The 21,363-nt window shown below is 36.2% G+C and overlaps 1 protein-coding gene across 3 annotated transcripts in view; it reads left to right on the forward strand.

Moving 5' to 3' along the window:
* The window catches only part of LOC126326445 (nucleolar pre-ribosomal-associated protein 1), a 170,176-nt gene extending 150,796 nt beyond the window's left edge, over window positions 1–19,380 (forward strand). For all 3 annotated transcript variants that reach the window (XM_049995641.1, XM_049995642.1, XM_049995643.1), the window contains exon 20: window positions 12,792–19,380. In XM_049995641.1, the coding sequence (XP_049851598.1) occupies window positions 12,792–13,013 (222 nt within the window). In that variant the 3' untranslated portion in view covers window positions 13,014–19,380. The remainder of the gene's footprint in view (window positions 1–12,791) is intronic.
* Window positions 19,381–21,363: the final 1,983 nt, after the last annotated feature.

Here is a 21,363-nt window from a genome sequence, read left to right on the forward strand (position 1 = left end):
CCTATAAGATTTTGATGTGGTATCTGGAATTCCTTCCATATTGTATTCTTGATGTTTTCACAATTCCCTCCAAATTGATTTAAAAGCTCTATATTGAACAATCAGTGCCAATAATTCACTAAACATGATATCTGTTGTGTCAGCCACCTTCAACACATATACCACTCTTGATACCACACATACAAGATAATTCATGTAAGCTGTTAACATCAAATACTTCCAATACAGTTCAAGATATCTCAGTTCTGTTTTCACCCAGATTAATTGTAAGAAAATCCCCACTATATGGCATATAGCCTCAAACCATAGCAATATTGTTCGTAGCAGTATTGTTGTCAAGTTGTTTTTGCTTCCCCAAAGTGAAACTGTGATAAATTTATCATAATAGCAATTTTCTGCAGCTGCTGCACAAATATTTGTTTATAAATAATTTTAACACTTGGGTTTGTGAGTGGAATTGTAATAATTTCTGCTGCTTGTTTCATCAGCTGGGTGATGACAAACTCAGTGGCATTTTGCTTTCCAAAAATCTGAAAAGTAATTTTGAAGAAATTACAGTGTTTTGAACTTGGTATATCTGTCTTTGAATATCAAATTGATTGCTGTCATATGAAGATTATGATATCAGAAAGGAGCTGTTAAATTCAGCTGATGGATTTCTCCAAGCTGATGCAGCTAAGTGAGTCTAATTGCAGATTCAAAGTTATGGAGAAAATTTTCATTGAAAACTGATAATAGTACTTTTCGGCTGCAAGAAGTTAGCCCAACGCCAACTGGAAAGCAATAAATGTAGTGTGATTGACCAGGTAACTATGACAATAGTTCTCCCTCCTCCTCCTCTTTCTTCTTCTTCTTCTTCTTTCAAAAAATAAGGATGAATTTTACAAAGTGAATGGATACATAAAACAGAAAATTGAGATATAAAGATTCTTCTTCTTCTTCTTCTTCTTCTTCTTCTTCTTCTTCTTCTTCTTCCGTCATGCGTTAGGCTTTCCCTCAGCCTGTTGCTGCATATCGCCAAAAATGTAGTGGTAATCTTGGTTTGTCCATTCATGGCAGATGGGATATCCATTTTTGTCGGTATTCGTCAACCTTATTGTTTATATAGAAAATATTTAATTCTTTCCTGATATCTGTATTTCTTTTGTAGTCTAGCTTGGTATATCCTGCTATGTACCTGAGAAATTTCATGTCATTGGCTTATAATCTTATTTTATCTTTCTTTTTCATTACCCAAGATTAACTTCCATATAGTAATGTTGGCACTGTCATATCTTTATAAAATTTATGTTGGAGGGCTCTTCTAATAGTGCCATTTAAGTAGTTAAATTTCTCAATTTTGTCTTTTTGATCTAGGTCTCCCCTGTGCGACAATGTGGTTCCTAGCAATTTGAATCTATCTACTTGCTCTATAATCTTGTTGTCTATAATTGTTTTTGTTCTTCCTGGATTTTTTCCACAGAATGCCATGGCTTTTGTTTTTTGTATTGATACTGACATGTAATATATCTGACATGTTTGGTATAGTTCGTAGGCAGCTCTCTGTAGTCCATCTTCATTATTCAAAATGAACATTATGTCATTCGTGAATAATAAATTCATAGTGTAATCTTTTTGGTTGAAATTATATGTATAGTTCTTCAGTTTCATTCTCCTTTGCCATATGTCATCCGTGTATATATTAAAAATCAATGGAGAGAGGCTGCAACCTTGTCAAACTCCTAAATTAATAACCTTTGTTGTTTCTTCATTATCCTAAATTATTTGGATTCTTGTATTAGCATAGATCTTTTGAATTACCTGTACAGTTTGTATTGGTATACATCTTCTTGTTAAAACTTCCCACAGTAGCTGTCTATTTACTTTACCAAAAGCCTTTACATAATAGGCAAAAGGATGTGTGTTTCTTTATTGAATTCCTTATGTTCTTCTGTAATTTGCTGTAACATAAATATGTTGTCTGTATAGCTTCTCCCCTTTCTGAATCCATTTTATTCTTCTGACAGCAGGCACTCCATTATGAGTTTTAGTCTTTTAGTTATTATTCTAGCATAGATCTTAAACGCTGTATTTAATAAAGATTCTTAAACAATAATTTCACACAAACAAACAAATTGTCAGTAATTTAACATCAAGATATGAAAGAACTGCTTACATAATCAATTGTTCAATGTGCCCACTGACTACTGCGATATTCATTTGCAACCAAAGAGATCTGGACATGCTGAAGAGATCATTCATTGCACTGGATACACTGCAAAAGTGTATTATTTTAAAATGTCTCGAGTCATTTTAACTTACGCATTAAATTCACTTTTTGAGCATATGACAAAGAAGAAAAGGTCACTGGCATCGAATCAGGCGAATATGTAGACCTCCTGATAATGCCTTCATACACTATCTAGTGACCAGGAAAGGGCTTGGGGACCATGCGCATAGCCACAGTGGGCAACAAGCAGTAGATGAACCACACATATTGACATGGTTCAAATAATTCCTCTCCTTGAAGGGGCTTAATACTTTGACAAGGAATTGTGTGTATCTGCTACCTGATAAGATTCCTCAGTGAAGTTACAGCCAGACCACTGAAATATGTCACATGACATCTTGCGTGTTGTTGGCTATAATCGGATGGCAAGCATGCAATAGCTGCCACCACACATGCCTAAAGCTGATATCTCCAAGGTTTGTTTTATAAATGGAGGCTGCAATTAGTATGTATATAAGCCATTACATAATGAAGTACACATAAGTGCAACAAAGAACATTTTTCTGACAATGGAGAGAGCAACTAAGGAGAAAAAGCATTTCATATTATATGAAACCAGGAAATACACTACACCCAAAGTTATCGATAATGTTTATGAGCAGTTGTTCCAAATTGTTACTGCAATAGCTGCATATAAAATGTGATGTAATAATGTAAACTGTAGCATACCAAAGAACATACTATCCTCCAATCGCAGAATGAAATAAAGAAAAAGATGCGTGGCCTACTCAGTTGCACAGAAAATTAATTAGTATACATTTACTCTCCTCAATATATGATACCAGTGGCACAATTCCATCCAATTCTTCTCCACCATCACTGGACTTGGCGCCAAAACTGTCATCGTCGGCATCATCAACAAATTCATTTATATTAAAATGGCACTAGTAAGGCAGTACCTTAATTATTGTATGACCCTGTTTCCTTGTAATTTCATCCACAACATATGTAGGTATCACAGACTTATTTTGTTTTTCAGGCAAATATAACAGCAGTGTTGTCATTCCCATGTAGTAGCAATTGCTCTCGCCTGCAACCACTGCACCATTGCACCATAGTTTCTTTGTGGTCACTAGTTGTTGGAGTTTTGCCTCATATCATAGAATGGTAAGGTGCATTATCCATTACAAATACTGTCAAATGACTAAATTTGAGTAACAATTTTTTAAACCACTCCATAGACTGTGGGTAGTCTATATCCTTACGGTAATCACAGGTTTTTCCAAATCAAAAACCTAAAAGTTCTTCACATACAGAACCATTTGAAGAACCTGCTAGGCCACAATCAATTGGGATCCTTTTTCCATTGGTTGATGACTGCTGGTATTCGGAATGTCTTCTGTCCAGCATTTATCAACTGCTTCTCCAGCATTGACTTTACGTAACCATATAACTGAATGTGTATCCTTTCCTGCAATTTTGTGTCAGAAAATACTGTGAGCCACAACTATAAGCTTTTTTGAACAACAGGTTTCACCAATATAACTTTTTAAAATGAAAGCCCTTACTTATTAACAACATTTTAAGTGACGTTTTCCCCTCTGAGAATAGTTCACATTTGTTAAAGAAATTAGCAAATTAACTATTGAGTGGTATTCTTTCCTGCTATAATATCCATAATTGTGCCATCGAACTGCATCAGTTTGAAACAAATGAAGATATGTAACTGGACAAGGCTGCTTTCCTTTTTTTCCCAGTAGTACTTAAAAATACACTGTTTTTTCATGGAGATTTATTCCACATGGTTTACTACAATATCTTGCAAGGTTTGAAGTAGCACTCTTTTCCTTATAACAGTTCTTTGGTTTAGTCATAGTATTTTCGAACTGTATCAGCAGGAATCAACGCATGCCCACAAACAGAAATAAATTCTTTTTCTTGCTTGTAAAACTCTTACATTGCTTGTAGTAATTCAAATGTCTGACTATTTAATGATACTCCACAACACAACAGATTATCGCTTGGTGAATGACGTCATAATGGTGACATTCTTCAAAAAATGGAAACTTTAGTTGAAGCAGTAACACAACAGAACTATATAGAAGCAGTTGGTCGCGCACTATGCTTACACAGCAGCAGGCAACATAGTAGTGTCGATGCCAGAATTGGCTTTTGTTGCTGTAGTTGGTTCAGAAAATGAAGCACCTCTTATTCCTCATTTCTTTGTCAGTCGTACTACCCACTTTAAGGATGCTTGTGAAGTGACATCGCAGTGATATGTTTCAGTGGCAAGGGTATAGGACCAGTTCCATATCTTCAACAATCCCACTCTGCTGTCTCTAGTGGTCAACCTGTCTCTTTCAATGTGTATTGTCAGCTGCCCATTACTGCATATTTCCTCTGTTAAGATATTTATGATTGTAAGTGTTGTTTCATTCATAAGGAAGTTCCTTAAAAGGCATGCAGCAGTAGAACCATGTGACATCTGTGATCCCACTGCTTAGTGTGGTGTTTAAATGACTCAGAATATGGATGGAATTTGATTGATTGAAAAATGTGAATAACACTAAACTAACTTATTCCACAGGCACTTACAGCTTCTGCGGAACCACCATGTGGATTTTAAACAAAAGGTCCTTTCACTGTAGGCCCCTTACTCTCTATGTGACATTGCTGTGCCCTTTCAACAACAGTTTTTCACACATTTGACAAAACTGTCATGATTGTTGGACACAGTCTGTCAGTACATCTTTGTGCATACAGTCACCTGCTTTCATTGTGCTCTGTCTGCATTCTCCATGGAGATGATGCCATGTGACGAGGGCCTCCCGTCGGGTAAACCGCTCGCCTGGTGCAAGTCTTTCGATTTGACGCCACTTCAGCGACTTGCGCGTCGATGGGGATGAAACGATGATGATTAGGACAACACAACACCCAGTTCCTGAGCGGAGAAAATCTCCGATCCAGCCGGGAATCGAACCCGGGCCCTTAGGATTGACAGTCTGTCGCGCTGACCACTCAGCTACTGTGGGCGGACTCTCCATCAAGAAATACCGTATCTCTCTTATCTTGGTTGTAAAAGACACAAAACTCTCTCTGCCTTGTATACCACTGTCCCTGCAGTCAAATCTCTTTTTTTCCTCAAATACAAGGCTCTCTTCACCTTTTATATCAGTGTCCCTGCAGTTAAACATCCTTTTTCCTCCTCTTTTCATGCATTGTATTCCCTTATTTGGTTATGAAACCACAAACTCCTGCATACAATAGCCGTCAGTTAGTTGTTAATGTTATAACTGGTGTAATCTATTTATTTATTTGTCCAAGAATCATTTTAGTACATTATTTGTACATGCGATATAGGACAGTGGTAAACCTTGTTAATTTACAATGCAGTAGTCATTTTGATTACATTGTTGACATAATCAAAATGCATAATAATGTAGGTTGGTGTACTACATTGCTTCCACATGTGATAACAGCAGTTATTAAGTGAGGTGACATGATAAGTGCAATGTAAACTATATTATGAATTGACAATTAATAAAATTTGGTGAATGAGGTTTACTTATTACGATGTTCCATAAATTCAGACAATGAATAGTAGCAGTTATCAAGCAAGAACTGTTCTAACTTTATTTTAAATGCATTTAATGTTGGTATGCATTTTAGGTAAGAAGGCAAATAGTTATATAACATAGCTCCAGTATGATACACTCATCTTGTACATAAGTTCGTATTTACTGTGTTCATGTGTAGGTTCATCTCCTGCCTAGTTTCACATGTGTGTATTTCATAGTTGTGTTTGAACAGAGTTTCCTTTTTTAAGATGCTCCCTTTTGTGAAAATTAGAATTTCTTTGAACTGCTTACTGGATTTCAGTGAGTGAATGAAAAACAGTTTAATCCATCCCTTCCAAATCTAAGGTGCTAACAGTAGGAATTGCACAGTTTCATTTCAGAAAAATTAAATTAATAGTCATATCTATCTAATATTACTGTTTCAAGAGACCATGCATAATAGTTGCAGTCCACCTGTTTATCAGCTTCACATATTATGTTCCAGATATGACACAGTGACTGTTTTGTTTTTTAAACATTTGAAGACTAATTGGATGCAGTTTTCCATGCTAGTCTATCCTGTGCACGCCTCTTCATCTCTGAATAACTACTGCAGTGTGTGTGCACTTGAACCTGCTTACTGTATTAATATTTTGTCTCCCTTTACAAAACTCTTGCTTCGTTAAAGGTAATATTCTTAGAGTTCTTGGTATGGTTGGTTTCCTCTGTGAATGTGGTAGCATTTACATAGATCAAAATATTCACACTGTCACTGAGCTTTGTGCGGAGCATTCATGACATATCAGAGAAAGGGAACTTGAGAAGTTGGCTGTGGCTAGATATTGTGTAGAAAAGGGGCATAAAATATTTTTGGAAAAATGAGGGTATTGGTTCAAACACCATCATATTGGGATTCTGTTATCAAGGAAGTGATCAAAATTAGAATAAACAGCAACAATTTTAACATAGGCCAGGGTACCCACTTAGTAGGGCATGGAGGCAGGCTTCAACCATTGAGCAAAAGCAAAGATATAGGCTTGACGCATGTAGGGACATGGTAGCAGCAGCTTCAAACATGTCACTGGCCATTCACATCATGTGACATCACTTGGTCCCGTGATGGACAGAGCCACATGGAGCTGCCCACATTGCCTTCCGTGCATACGCCACTTCAGCCCTCTCTGAAAGGTTTCAGACACTGCCATTATATCTACATAAGCAGAACACCATGCCAGCCCCAGCCCTCATTGATTTCAACTCATTATGTTGTTGGTGAAGATAGATCTCAAAAGTTCAAGTGTTTTATTTGAAATGGTGCAGCTTGAAAACCGAGACAATTTTATTGACGTGGAATAGTTTTTTCATGGCTGAATCTTCCGATGATCTCCATAATTCTGAGAGATAGTGTGTTAGTTCCATTGATCAATTTCACACTAACTGTTGTGATGTGGAACGTTTCAATTGAAAAAAAAATCATATGAATCAAGGGTTTTTAAGCTTAAAAATTTTATTGCCTACCTCATTCCCTTAAATGGCACAAAATGCATATCTTATACCTGTAGATTTACTTATTCCTGTTCAAGAATTCATGTATAGTATAGAAGGACTTGTCAAGGAGGTATGATTTCAGTTTATTTTTGAAACTATTTCTGCTGTCTATCAGACATTTTATTTAGTCTGGTAATTTATCGAAAAGTTTTACAGCAGCATATTTTACTCCTTTCTGTGCTAAAGATAGGTTTAGTAGAGGATAGCATAAGTCTTTCTTTCTTCTGGTATTACAATGATAAATGTCACTGTTGTTTTTAAACTGATCTATGTTGTTGAGAACAAATTTCATTATAGAGTAAATGTGCTGTGGGGCTGTTGTAAGAATTCCTAACCTTTTAAACAGATGCTTACAAGATGTGCGACTATGAGCTCCACACATTATTCTAACCACTTTCTTTTTGAGCAATGAATGCTTTTTGCCTAAGTTTTGAGTTACCCCAAAATATTGTTCTGTATGACATCAGAGAATGAAGGTACGCAACGTTTGTTAGCTATTTCTATATCCTCAAAATTGGCAGTTATTCTAATTGCAAGAAATGCTGAACCCAATCACTTTAGGAGGACCAAAATATAAATTTTCTGATCAAGATTCTCAGCTATATGAACACCCAAAAACTTAGTGTGCTCTACCCTGGTTACTAACCTCTGTTGATGCATTATATTCATTGAAGGAAATGTGTTCCTTGCAGCAGAAAATTGGCTGTACTGTGTTTTTCATAGTTCAGAGGTAGGCTATTCACAGAAAATCAATTAATAATTTTTCCAAAGACATTATTTGTGTCATATCTATTGGAGTTTCTTTCACTGGATTAATAATGATGCTAGTATCATCAACAAACAGCATCAGCTTAGCCTCTTGTTTCAGATGAGAAGGGAGGTCATTCATATATAACAAGAACAGAAGGAAACCCATGATCGAACCCTGTGGAACACTTAATGTAACTTCACTCCAGTTAAACGAAGTGGCAAACTTCCTTAAATCACTTAAACCATGTAAAGAAACATCTTGCTTCCTGTTCTGTGGATATGATGTAAACCATTCATCTGCTGTTCCATTTAAACCATAGCATTGTAATTTTCTGTAACATAATGTCATGGTTCACACAGTTAAATGCTTTGCATAAGTCACAGAACATTCCTATTGGTGACATTTTACTATTTAAAGACTCTGTTATGTGTGCAGTGAAATTGTATATTGCTGTCTCAGTGGAACAGCATTTTTGAAATCCGAACTGTGGTTTACTAAGTAAATCATTACTGTTGAAGATAGCTAACCACTCTTGAGTACATTACTTTCTTGATGATTTTTGAAAATGCTGTAAGCAAGGATTCTGGCCAGTAATTATTGACATCTGTGGTGTCCCCTTTTTTTGTAGAGAGGCTTGACAATGGCATATTTTAACCTGTCTGGGCAAATACCTTGAGTTAGTGATACATTCTACTGTGAATGAAAATTTCTAGTTCTTCATAAAGATAGAGTTTGTGGCCCTTTTTATCTGACGTATTACTAGATTGTCCTTTATGTTATCAAAGGAAAATCTTGTGTCCTGAATGTGTGTAGCTATGGCAGATTTATTGGGTGTGTTGTATTTCAATGCATTAATGTGTACTTTGAATCTAGTTCAGAAGCTTTGTCCAGTCTGACCTACATGTAGTATGAGGCATTGAATGCATTTTATCTTGTATACACAGGAGTTTGAGAATTTATCTTTACTGATTTTTGAATTGTGTGACAGTCTATTGCCAGATTTGTTGTTGGTTGAGAAAGTGACTCTACATTATATGATGTCAATACATTAGCAATTTTTTGTGAAACAGTACCAAAGTAGGTAAGACATACAGTCCTGTTATCTGTCTGCTTTTGTTCTTATTGATGTTTCCATCTATTCCTTTCTTAACTTTCTATAAGTGTAGATTGAAAACCATTTGCAGCTGCTATCTGTCTGATCACCTCAGTTTCATTTTGGAGCAATTTTTTGCTTAATGGCATACTAACCATGTGTTCACTGTTTTTTCTTGTGATGGTGAGATTCTAAAAGCTTACTGAGTTCCGATTTTCATATTCAGCGTGAACTGAATGTTCTTGTGTGTGCTGTTGAATCCTTAATTTACAGCCTCAACACTTGTTAGTTTTCCCTCTCTCTTATTTGTAATATTTCATCTGCATATCTTTTGTAAAAGTTAATGTCTTTTATACATGGGCTCTTGCTATTGAATAATTTTTGCTCAGAGTGGTTAATGAATATGTTAGCCATGATCCCCACTATCACCATTTAAAATGTATAGTCATATTATGCTAATAAATGACTGTAATACATTTCTGTAGCAAAATGAAACCACAACAAACAATTGTCGGCATCCAACTAGCAAAAATGTAACATATTATCATTGTTCCATCTGAAGATGAGAGTGTAAACTATTGAAACACATCGTAGTATGAAATTAAAAAAAAAGTGACTAATCCAGACAATTATTTTATTTGTACTTTTATTTTCATATAAATAGTCGCAATTCATAGCTAACATTTGGTTCAAGAATCATAAAAGAAGGCTGTATACATGGAAGAAGCCTGGAGATACTGACAGGTTTCAGATAGATTGTATAATAATCAAAATATCCACGGGTGTACTGCCGGTCTATAGTGTCCGTTAGACACTATAGACCGGCAGTACACCCATGGATATTTTGATTATACGCCGGGAGAAACTCAAGAATCACAGATTGTATAATGGTAAGACAGAGATTTAGGAACCAGGTTTTAAATTGTAAGACATTTCCAGGGGCAGATGTGGATTCTGACCACAATCTATTGGTTATGACCTGTACATTAAAATTGAAGAAACTGCAAAAAGGTGGGAAATTAAGGAGATGGGACCTTGGTAAACTGAAAGAACCAGAGGTTGTACAGAGTTTCAGGGAGAGCATAAGGGAACAATTGACAAGAATGGTGGAAAGAAATACAGTAGAAGAAGAATGGGTAGCTTTGAGGGATGAAGTAGTGAAGGCAGTGGAGGATCAATCAGGTAAAAAGATGAGGGCTAGTAGAAATCTTTGGGTAACAGAAGGAATATTGAATTTAATTGATGAAAGGAGAAAATATAAAAATGTAGTAAATGAAGCAGGCAAAAAGGAATACAAACGTCTCAAAAATGAGATCAACAGGAAGTGCAAAATGGCTAAGCAGGGATGGCTAGAGGACAAATGTAAAGATGTAGACGCTTATCTCACTAGGGGTAAGATAGATACTGCCTACAGGAAAATTAGAGAGACCTTTGGATGTAAGAGAACCACTTGTATAAACATCAAGAGCTCAGATGGAAACCCAGTTCTAAGCAAAGAAGGGAAGACGGAAAGGTGGAAGGAGAAATGGAGGGTTTATACATGGGCGATGTACTTGAGGACAATATTATGGAAATGGAAGAGGATGTAGATGAAGATGATATGTGAGATATGATACTGCGTGAAGAGTTTGACCGGGCACTGAAAGACCTGAGTCGAAACAAGGCCCTGGGAGTAGACAACATTCCATTAGAACTACTGACAGCCTTGGGAGAGCCAGTCATAACAAAACTCTACCATCTGGTGAGCAAGATGTATGAAACAGGCGAAATAGCCTCAGACTTCAAGAAGAATATAATAATTGCAATCCCAAAGAAAGCAGGTGTTGACAGATGTGAAAATTACCGAACTATCAGTTTAATAAGTTACAGCTGCGAAATACTAACGCGAATTCTTTACAGATGAATGGAAAAACTGGTAGAAGCCAACCTCGGGGAAGATCAGTTTGGATTCCGCAGAAATGTTGGAACACGTGAGGCAATACTGACCCTACGACTTATCTTAGAAGCTAGATTAAGGAATGGCAACCCTACGTTTCTAGCATTTGTAGACTTAGATAAAGCTTTTTGCAATGTTGACTGGAATACTCTCTTTCAAATTCTCAAGGTGGCAGGGGTAAAATAAAGGGAGAGAAAGGCTATTTACAATTCGTACAGAAACCAGATGGCAGTTATAAGAGTTGAGGGACATGAAAGGGAAGCAGTGGTTGGGAAGGGAGTGAGACAGGGTTGTAGTCTATCACCAATGTTATTCAATCTGTATATTGAGCAAGCAGTGAAGGAAACAAAAGAAAAATTTGGAGTAGGTATTAAAATCCATGGAGAAGAAATAAAAACTTTGAGGTTCGCCGATGACATCATAATTCTGTCAGAGACGGCAAAGGACTTGTAAGAGCAGTTGAATGGAATGGACAATGTCTTGAAAGGAGGATATAAGATGAACACCAACAAAATCAAAACGAGGATAATGGAATGTAGTCGAATTAAGTTGGGTGATGCTGAGGGAATTAGATTAGGAAATGAGACACTTAAAGTAGTAAAGGAGTTTTGCTATTTGGGGAGCAAAATAACTGATGATGGTCAAAGTAGAGAGGATATGAAATGTAGAATGGCAATGGCAAGGAAAGCGTTTCTGAAGAAGAGAAATTTGTTAACATCGAGTATAGATTTAAGTGTTAGGATGTCATTTCTGAAAGTATTTATGGAGTAGCCATGTATGGAAGTGAAACACGGATGATAAACACTTTTGACAAGAAGAGAATAGAAGCTTTCGAAATGTGGTGCTACAGAAGAATACTGAAGATTAGATGGGTAGATCACGTAACTAATGAGGAAGTATTGAATAGGATTGGGGAGAAGAGAAGTTTGGGGCACAACTTGACCAGAAGAAGGGATCAGTTGGTAGGACATGTTCTGAGGCATCAAGGAATCACCAATTTAGTATTGGAGGGCAGCGTGGAGAGTAAAAATCATAGAGGGAGACCAAGAGATGAATACACTAAGCAGATTCAGAAGGATGTAGGCATTAGGTACTGGGAGATGAAGAAGCTTGCACAGGATAGAGTAGCATGGAGAGCTGCATCAAACCAGTCTCAAGACTGAAGACCACAACAACAACAACAGTCACAATTCCTTATAAAAGTGCAACATGAATGACATAAGGTTACACTTCAGAGAACTGCATAACTAATGTATATTTTAGTGCTACATTATGCTGTCTGCACAGATGTACACATCTTTCTCCATTTGCATTGGCTGTTTTATGTGCAAGGAATTTTCTTACTAAGGGTCTGTGACAATGTTCTTTGCCAATTTGTGCTTTACAGCCTCCAAGTGGCATTACCGTGTTTTTGAATAGAATATGATCTAGGTTGACACATTTGATCAACAAATTTTTTGCTTGCTCCTTCTCTTTTTTTTCCCATTTTTTGGTGCGTATGTACTAAAAATAGTGTAAACTTTATTTGATGATCTAAACATTAGTGTGGAAAGACTCATTAATTCATTTAAATTCTGTTATTGAGTTTGGTATGTTTTGTTTTCAATTAAACCTGTTCCAAGTTGACGTACATTCTTCATAACTGTTTAGTACATGTAATTGAAATCTGACATATATATGTATTTTCTTGTTTGAAGGTACTGATGTCCATCAAGGTGAATCTCCTGGACAGAAAGCACCTTAATACCTTGCTGAATAAAGCAGAAGAAATCCTCAACGACGTGGATGACTGCAAAATGCTGTTGAAGTATGATGGGAAATTTTATATTCAAGAAGATATCAAAGATATACAACATGAAGAAGAAAGGACAAAACTGTTGCTTAAAAACATAATTCTCACATGGTGCTGTGATAAATAACTAAATTACATATCTTAGACTTGTATCCCACTATTTTAATGGTTCACATAACTACAACTATAGCTTTTTTTCCCATATCAAACATAGAAATGAAAACCCCATAACTCCATTTTCTTAAAATTTTACAGGAGAAGGAAAAACAGTTTCTTAAAAAATAAAATATAGTGATACAGATAAAGTGGCTATTTGTGTAACTATATTTTAGAACTGTAGCTATTGACAGATTATAGAAATTGGTGTACTTTCAAATCTCTCATTGATAATGGAAATACTGGTTATCGAAATTAAGAGATTTTCACAGACAAATGGAGTTATGAGTTTTCATTGCCTACCATCAATATATAACAGTTGAAATGATTTTTTGTCATTTAATAGTGTTGTATATCCCTCAGTGATACCACCATATTTGTTAAGAAGAAGAAAAAGCTGTCAACCACATGAATGATAATGTAAATATGGAACAAAGCTTGTAAAATATTGTATTATATTCGTAAACAAGTATATGAAACAGTTATTTAATCATGTGACATTATTTGTTGGGTATCCAGATATAAATATTCCACGAATCTAAGCAAAATAGCTATTGACACAAATATGTGCTGCTTCAAACACGTATGAAAACCAGTTATAACCAAATACAACCAGACAGAGTGAAAGTTTCAAGAAGTCATACATACATAGAGAGAAATATTTGATCATGTGCTTTCAGAATGTATGTGCTTGTGTGGTAATCATCCTGAATACAAGCAGTGTCAATAGACTACCCACAGCATTACATTTAATGAATAATTGTTACCCTCTTCAATCATGGAGACCCCTGTAAATGAGAAACATCATCATCATAATGACTTCATTAGGCTACATTTCATTATAACAAAGAAAGCAGACCCATGTAAACACTGAACTCACATACTGAGTACTTTGTAAAATGTTTGCTTCTTCCTTTGACAAAAGATTAACCTTGCCTATTGTTCCATTTGGTATACATATTGATGTGTACTTACTGCTATTTCAGCATAGTTTTCTTATTTGGTAGAAGTATTTTGTTATACCACGCAGAATATATAGATTTTTTTTCAAAATGAGATGTTTTAAGGTTCTAGGTTTGTTTTAAGGTTTGAAAGTACAAAACAAGCTTAGATAAATTGTTTAAAATTTTAATATAACGAACTGTAGAATTATAATGATTACAAGTGGTCAACAGTAACATGTGATTTGTGAAGTGTACTTTAGAACTGACACAGCCAATCACATAACCAGGAAAACAGAGCTTTAGATTATAAAGTATGAAAGTCGTTTATTCCAACATGCTCTTCCTTAGGGTGTGTTCGTATTGTCATCTTCATTCCATGAATATTTCTTTGTTTGTAATAACTTTGGTGCTACATATCCCTCTGGCAGAGAGGTATGTAACTGTACATCTTCATAGTCGACAAATGATAGTAGCAGTAGTGAAACCATACAATATGAAAATAAAATGCTGGTTGAAGGTTTACAGTATCTGTTTTGCATGTGACACATGGATAGTTGGACACTGCACATCTACAGGGTTTGACAGTGATTGTACCATGACTATGAGTTGCAATGCCTGTATGTAATTTGTATCTTCCCCATTTCAGCACCCCATATTGGAACATCATGGTGCACAACTGAGTAAAAGCACATGTAATAACAGTATAGCTTGACATGGCGCAAAATAAAAGAAATCAAGTGAATTATCAAAGTCATCTGTTTCATGTCAGAACTTGAGACACATATCCATGTCATGTTTACTGTATTGTACAGTACTGAACGGGAAGAAGTGATTGTGCATTGAGAGAGAGTAAACAAGGTCGGTCAAAGAAGAAATGCTTTGTATTCCTTTAGCAAAAATTAATATTTGTTAAAATACTTGGATTCGAGCATAAGCAAGAGTGCATCAGTGACGAAGTCCATCGTGTTTCTATCCACATGGTATGAAGAGAATTTTGATTTCAATTGCGGATGTTCAGAGCTACCAAAGGTAATAAGCTAAAATAAGAATACTTATAACATTTGTATTTGAAGGGAAACATGGAAGCTAGGGCTGAATGGGCCATGAAACAGGGGGAGAGCACAAAATGTTTTGCTTGTAAAATGTAATAAATACAATGTAACTGAAATCATGTTAGGTATCACTGATAGGTGGACTCTACATAATTATAAGTGGTTACAGGGTTTGTATCCTCAGCTGAGGACCTCCTATGCTATTTGTCAAAATTATGTAGACATTGGGTTTGTGAAGTACAGAAATATGTGAATACCAAATTATTAACTTTTACCACTGTATTTCCATGCTCACTACGCCGACCTGACCTAACTGTGTCTGACATCCCAACACCAAGTAAGACGGACTTAATGGAATTCTACAGTGAGCCAAAAAAAAAGACATACATTCCAAATTGAATCCCCATGAGTTGAAAAAGTTCTGCTCTGTACAGGCAGCCAGTGATGCAATGGCTTGGCGATTGTGTTGTTTTGCTTGCTGCAGAAAAGATTGATGATTCTGTTGTTTCACTCCCTTGTTAGCTTTTGGGCTAATTCCTTTATGTGTTATGATTTCGGAATTCAGTCGGGCAAAGTGCAAGGGCGAATGTATCCTTCTTCCATTTACAATTTTTTAGACTTAGGCCAGTTGACATGTGCATTTTTGCATTGTAAGCACAGAAAGATGTCTCAGTTACAATGCTTGCTGCTTACATAGTGACTACCCATCATAATGATTCTTCTGTGGATTCACTTGGTGCTTCCATTTCCTTCACGTTGTCCTGATGTAGTTCTTAGCTGCACCATTTTCAGTAACTTGCAAATTTACTTAAACGCTTCACTCATGAAATTCATTCCTTGTTCAATGATTATGCTGCATGATTATCCAAACTTTGGAACCCACTCCTTGACAAAAACTTTAGCACTTTGATCAGGCATTGGTATCGTGAGAAGATATCTGGAGGAATTATATAATGTGGTCAATATGTATTTATTCCCATTGTTAGTCATAGGTAAAGGTCCAACAACAGCAATTCTTACATTTTGAATGGTTTAATATTTTCTGTCAGTTCTTCTAATGGTGCCTTAGATTTTTCCAAATTATTCCCTCTATTACGGGACTCACATTGTGAAACAAACTCAGAAAGTCAGCTTTATGACTTGGGCACCAAAACGTCTAAGCTATTTTAATGTCCATTGCTCTTTCACTGCAGTGTCATAATGAAGAATCATGCTGTTCTGTCATGATTTGTTTTCTTATGCTTTCCGGAGTTACTTGACAGTTTTCTTTACTATTGATTTTGTACAGATATCCATCTTCTTCAACAAAACACTGATCATTTTTCCATATTTTGCAGCGTGAATCTTCCTCTTGAGCTGCTTTTAACTTTTTCTCGTTACTTATTGTAACACGAATACGAACTGTTCAGCTCATTGTGTCAGTATGTACATGTAATTAACCAGGTCAGTGAATAACTTTAAACTTTAACTCACTTAGTTTCAGAGCCTCCTTGTTAATCTGGGACTTTGGTCCTTTTAGGTCAGTAAACATTTAAGTACAACATGGTCAGTAATCAAGTTAAATTCCCGTCCTGTCAGAAAACATCTGTTGTGTGTTATGCAAAAACCAAAACACAAAGTTCCTTTTCTGTTGCAGTATAATTACATTCTTCTTTGCTTAATTGTTTGGGGGCAAATGGTATTGGGTATGCATGGCTGTCAGTTTCTTGATACAAAATAGCACCAACAGCAAAATTCGAAGCATATGTCAAAAGAATGAAGGGCCTGCTGAAATCTGGATAAGCTGACACTGGAGCTGTGGTTAGGGCAGTTTTAAGTTCCTCCATTCATTTGCATTCTGTCGACCAATTAAATGCGATTCCTTTTCTCAGTAGCATCATCATTGGACATGCTATAGTTGCATAATTGGCTAATAAATTTCTATAGAAATTTACTAATCCCAAGAATGATTGTAGTTCCTTTAAATTCTGCAGCTCAGGGAAGCTCTTGACAGCTTCGGTTAATTTTGGGTCAGAATGGACACCTTTGCTCCTTATAACATGTCTAGTGTTCACTTGACTTTGTGTAAAATGACATTTATCTATTGATTAGCACTTCTTATATGCTCAAAAACTGCTTGAAGTCATTCGGTATGTTGCTTCTTGTTTTCGTCAACATTATTACGTCGTCAAGATATCCGTCAAGATAACCAAAAAATTTCATCTGCACAAGAAACCCAGAGTTTAGACCATGTTTAGTAATGAGTAAATGTGTAATGTAGTTACTGCATTCATGGTATTCATTAATGATGCTGAGTGATTGATACTGCTTTTCTAGTATGCATACTATGCTGAATCAAGTGAGTGACATGTAAATTTGAATGTTCTCAGAAAACATCCACGTATTCCAACAAAAAGGCACTAAAATCTTCTGCTCTCAACTGTCAAATGTTCTATCTTCTGCCAAATCTTGTTCTTCAGTTCATTATTAGCTCTGACTCTTTGTTGCAATTTTTCATTATTCTACAAGATCGTCTTCGTGACTGCAACATTTCATACCTCATTTGGAATATGTGTGACAACTTTTACATATAATAAAAACTCCAGCAACCTTTGTTCCTCGTGGCAATACAATGTCTTCATGGAAAATGTTCATTATTGTTACTGGGACTCTAGCTACACTCTGTCTCACGATTGTAGCAACACCTACACTTCTGGCAACATGGCAGTGGATCTTGTCCAATAATACACATTTACCTGACCACTCACTCCTTAACATATCTCCTTTGCATTGATGTACCTTGACTTTGAGGTTGATTGTTTTTCCTGCTCCATGGGGAATGTGCTGAAGCTGGTCAATTTGCACACTGACTTGATAGGTTTGAACTGGTGCATCAGCTGGGTTGACCAACATCACAATGTCAGTGTTGCTGCACCTTTGAATACAATCTGGAGAATTATTTCCTATGTCATTGTTACTAGGCCTAATCTGATCATTTTATATGCAACAAATATTGCTGCCCCAGTTGTGGACAAGAAATCAAATCCAAGTACACCATCATAGCGAGTTTCATTGTTTGAAGTCCGCCTTCATAGTGCAGCGGTAGTGTTACCGCCTGCCACACAAAGGGGCCCGGGTTTGATTCCTGGCAGGGGACTGGGTGTGGGGTGTCCTACATCATCATTGACACACAAGTCGCCGAAGCAGTGTCAACTAAAAAGGCTTGAAATATGGCGGACGAACCCCGAGAGGAGATATCCCGGCCAATAAATGCCATACGATCATTTCATTTCATTGTTTGAAACTTCTTGCATCCTCACTGTGTATTTTTCTTGTCTTAAACATAATTCTACATCAACCCCTCCATGGTTACATAACCTCTTGCCACTTAATCTGTGCACATATAACTGTATATTTTATCAATGGCACACCATGTTGGTTAGATCCATGCTCCTGTTGCAATATGTAGCTCGATTTGTCATCCGTGATATATATCATGCATCACAAAAATTGTTTTCAATCTCATTTCTGGTGGATCTAACAGGATGTAGCATGCGACAGATGGTGCAGTGGCACGTACATGCCTGCATTCAGTTAATGATCTGGCAGGTTGTTGCTCACACTACCTTTTCTTTTATTGTGGCAAGCCCTTGATACATGTCACTGTACCCTACAAACAGATTCGTTTGTCCTTAAACATTCTTTTCGCTGGTGACCAGGCTTCTTACATCTGTTACATTCTTGTACATTTGTATTAAACATACAGCACTCTTCTTTTCACACATCATTTGGCCATCTGAATGCTTTCACAAAGCCAACAGCTGCATCTACTGCTTCCTGAAAGGTCTTACTTCATGCAACTCTGATTGCTTTGCTTACTTCTCTCCACACAATCCATGGATGAATGTGTCCAAGGCTCTCAGATCAGGCTTGTTTCCTGTGACAATGACAAAAGATGCAGCACCACGCATTCCACTAGAGATGGTTTCCTGTGCATGCAAAAAGGGCACACAGCAGTATGTGGATATCGCAAATCTTGTATGAACTGCTCCTCGACACACAAACACTGTTGCCGCTTATCTTGCAAGAACGCTCCAGAAATTTGGCTCCACAAGGACGAGGAAGACATAGAAGGTATGTTCCAGGATGAGGAAGTTGTTGAAAGTGTCCTATGGATCCTGAAGGGTGGATGGTGAACCGGAACTTGCTGCAGTCTCCCAAATGACCTCAATGGAATTGAAAATTGATAAAATGTTGATCTCTGATATTTAAATTATTTTTATTATGTTGTCATTCCTTTTATTTGTCCATTTGTACAAATGTTATATTACTCATACATAAATACATATTGGCCATAACTGTGTACTTGGTTTTCATTATAGCAACCCACTCTTACCAATTAAGGCATGGGTAAAATCGTATAAAATACATGAATGAAGAAAATTAAAAATATATACACAGAGGACACATATGTGCTCATTCGTTCCCAAGTAATTAACAGCTTTGTCAAAAGTATTGTTTGCATAACTATATTTGTTAATTTCGCAATTTAAACAAATAATTCAGCTTAGCCCTGTAGTAGGAGAAACTGTTAAAAAGAACCAATTTTTTGAGGTATTCAGTTAATTGAGTAGGTTAAGTTTTAATTTTAATTTCTGTAAATTTAACTTCAAACAATGTATAGTTTCAGTACCGATTATTGTGATGATATATAAGGGCCTGATTTTTGGTCAGAAGACAGTCAGTTCAGATGAGTAACCTGTGCTGGTTAGAACAACAGCTTCAAATTAACTGTGGAACAAGTGTTAAACAATTAGTCTGTGTGTAAAAACAGTGACAGTGTCTGCTCCATACATACCTGGTTATTCTACAAGAACTGTGAACTTTGTGGTTAGGTTTTACTGCTTGTAGATGTTCAACAAGAAACTATTGTAGCAGTATGTGGAGTTTCACCTGCAAACTATTGGTGAGGCCTATCACAAGTTAAACAATAGTGCACTGGCCATATAACTGTGTATTACTGCAGGGGGGAGCGGGGGGAGGAGGAGGTTGTGAACAGTGAAATTAAGTCAGTGTCGAAATCCACAAACCCCAATTTTTCAGCCAGTGTAGCAATGCAGTATGTCGACACTGAGGACAACAAACGAATAATTGAAAGTAGTTGGAACCACCACAACTGGAAATTTCATTTCATTGAATAACTTTGACTTAAAAGAAAAAAAAAGGAATTACTTTGACTTTCAACTGTATGAACACTTTTAATAGTGCCTAAACTGAAAAACTAGATGCTTTTATGACCCGAAATTTCGTGGTCTACAACTTCGATAACTTGACCTTTTTTATTTGGAGTAGTCATTTTTGATTTACAGGCATTGGAGCCGACTTTTTAGCCAAGTTGGTAAACATGAGTGAACTTTGAAAACTGATAATGGCGAAATGACTGCACCAATTTTGACATTTAGATAGGTCATTTGACAGAAAATTTAATGCTCTTTCATTTTGATAATAACAACATTTTCAGTAGGGTGCATAGTTTCTGAATAATAGGCAAAAACCTGAACAATGTGCCAAAATTTCTTTCTTTTTTGGTCACAGAGGGTTGTCCCAAGGGTTTTGGAGGTTGAAAACTTGGAATCAACATACTATCAACTGGATACATAGGATTAAAAAAAAAAAAAAAAAAAAAAAAATTCTTGTACCTTGTATTTTGCAAGTAAGAATTACCCTGTTATTGGGGTATGTGTAAGAAAATACAGTGATCAAAATTATTTCATATTATTTACTAGTTTAATATGACAAAAATTTTGTAATGGCCTTTGCAGCACCACATTTGAAATAATTACTGCTGTTTCTCTTTACTGTTCATTTCACTTCTATATATTACTGTATATTCGATTGATACTCTCATAATTTTCTGTTTCTGTTATGTTTTTTTGTCTGCAGGGATCAACTACATAGATCTTATTTGTAACACGATCCTGGGTAATCAAGTTTTACAGATATTTGTATCACTGTTGTGTAATCAAGTTTTCAAAACAAGGGACCTGATTTACATCTCTGTCTTTTCCAAGTTAGATGTTAAAAATGTTGCAAGTCCCCTTTCTGTTGTGCCTTTCTATTGTACCTGTTCTAGTTTTCTTTATCCTTTGTCCATATTTTATGCTAAGCATGCTGACCTTCCGTTAACAACTCTGTCTTCCACTCTTTTTGCTAAATTTTAACATTTGTTGCTGTGCCCCTTATCCATTTGGCCTTCTTGCAAAATTTTCTTTCAATTTCCCAAGTTGAATAACCATGGTGATAAATTTTAACACTCCAGTGCACCTATTTTAATAAATATTTGTCA

Source organism: Schistocerca gregaria, chromosome 2 (assembly GCF_023897955.1).
Source record: "Schistocerca gregaria isolate iqSchGreg1 chromosome 2, iqSchGreg1.2, whole genome shotgun sequence".
Taxonomy (NCBI): domain Eukaryota; kingdom Metazoa; phylum Arthropoda; class Insecta; order Orthoptera; family Acrididae; genus Schistocerca; species Schistocerca gregaria.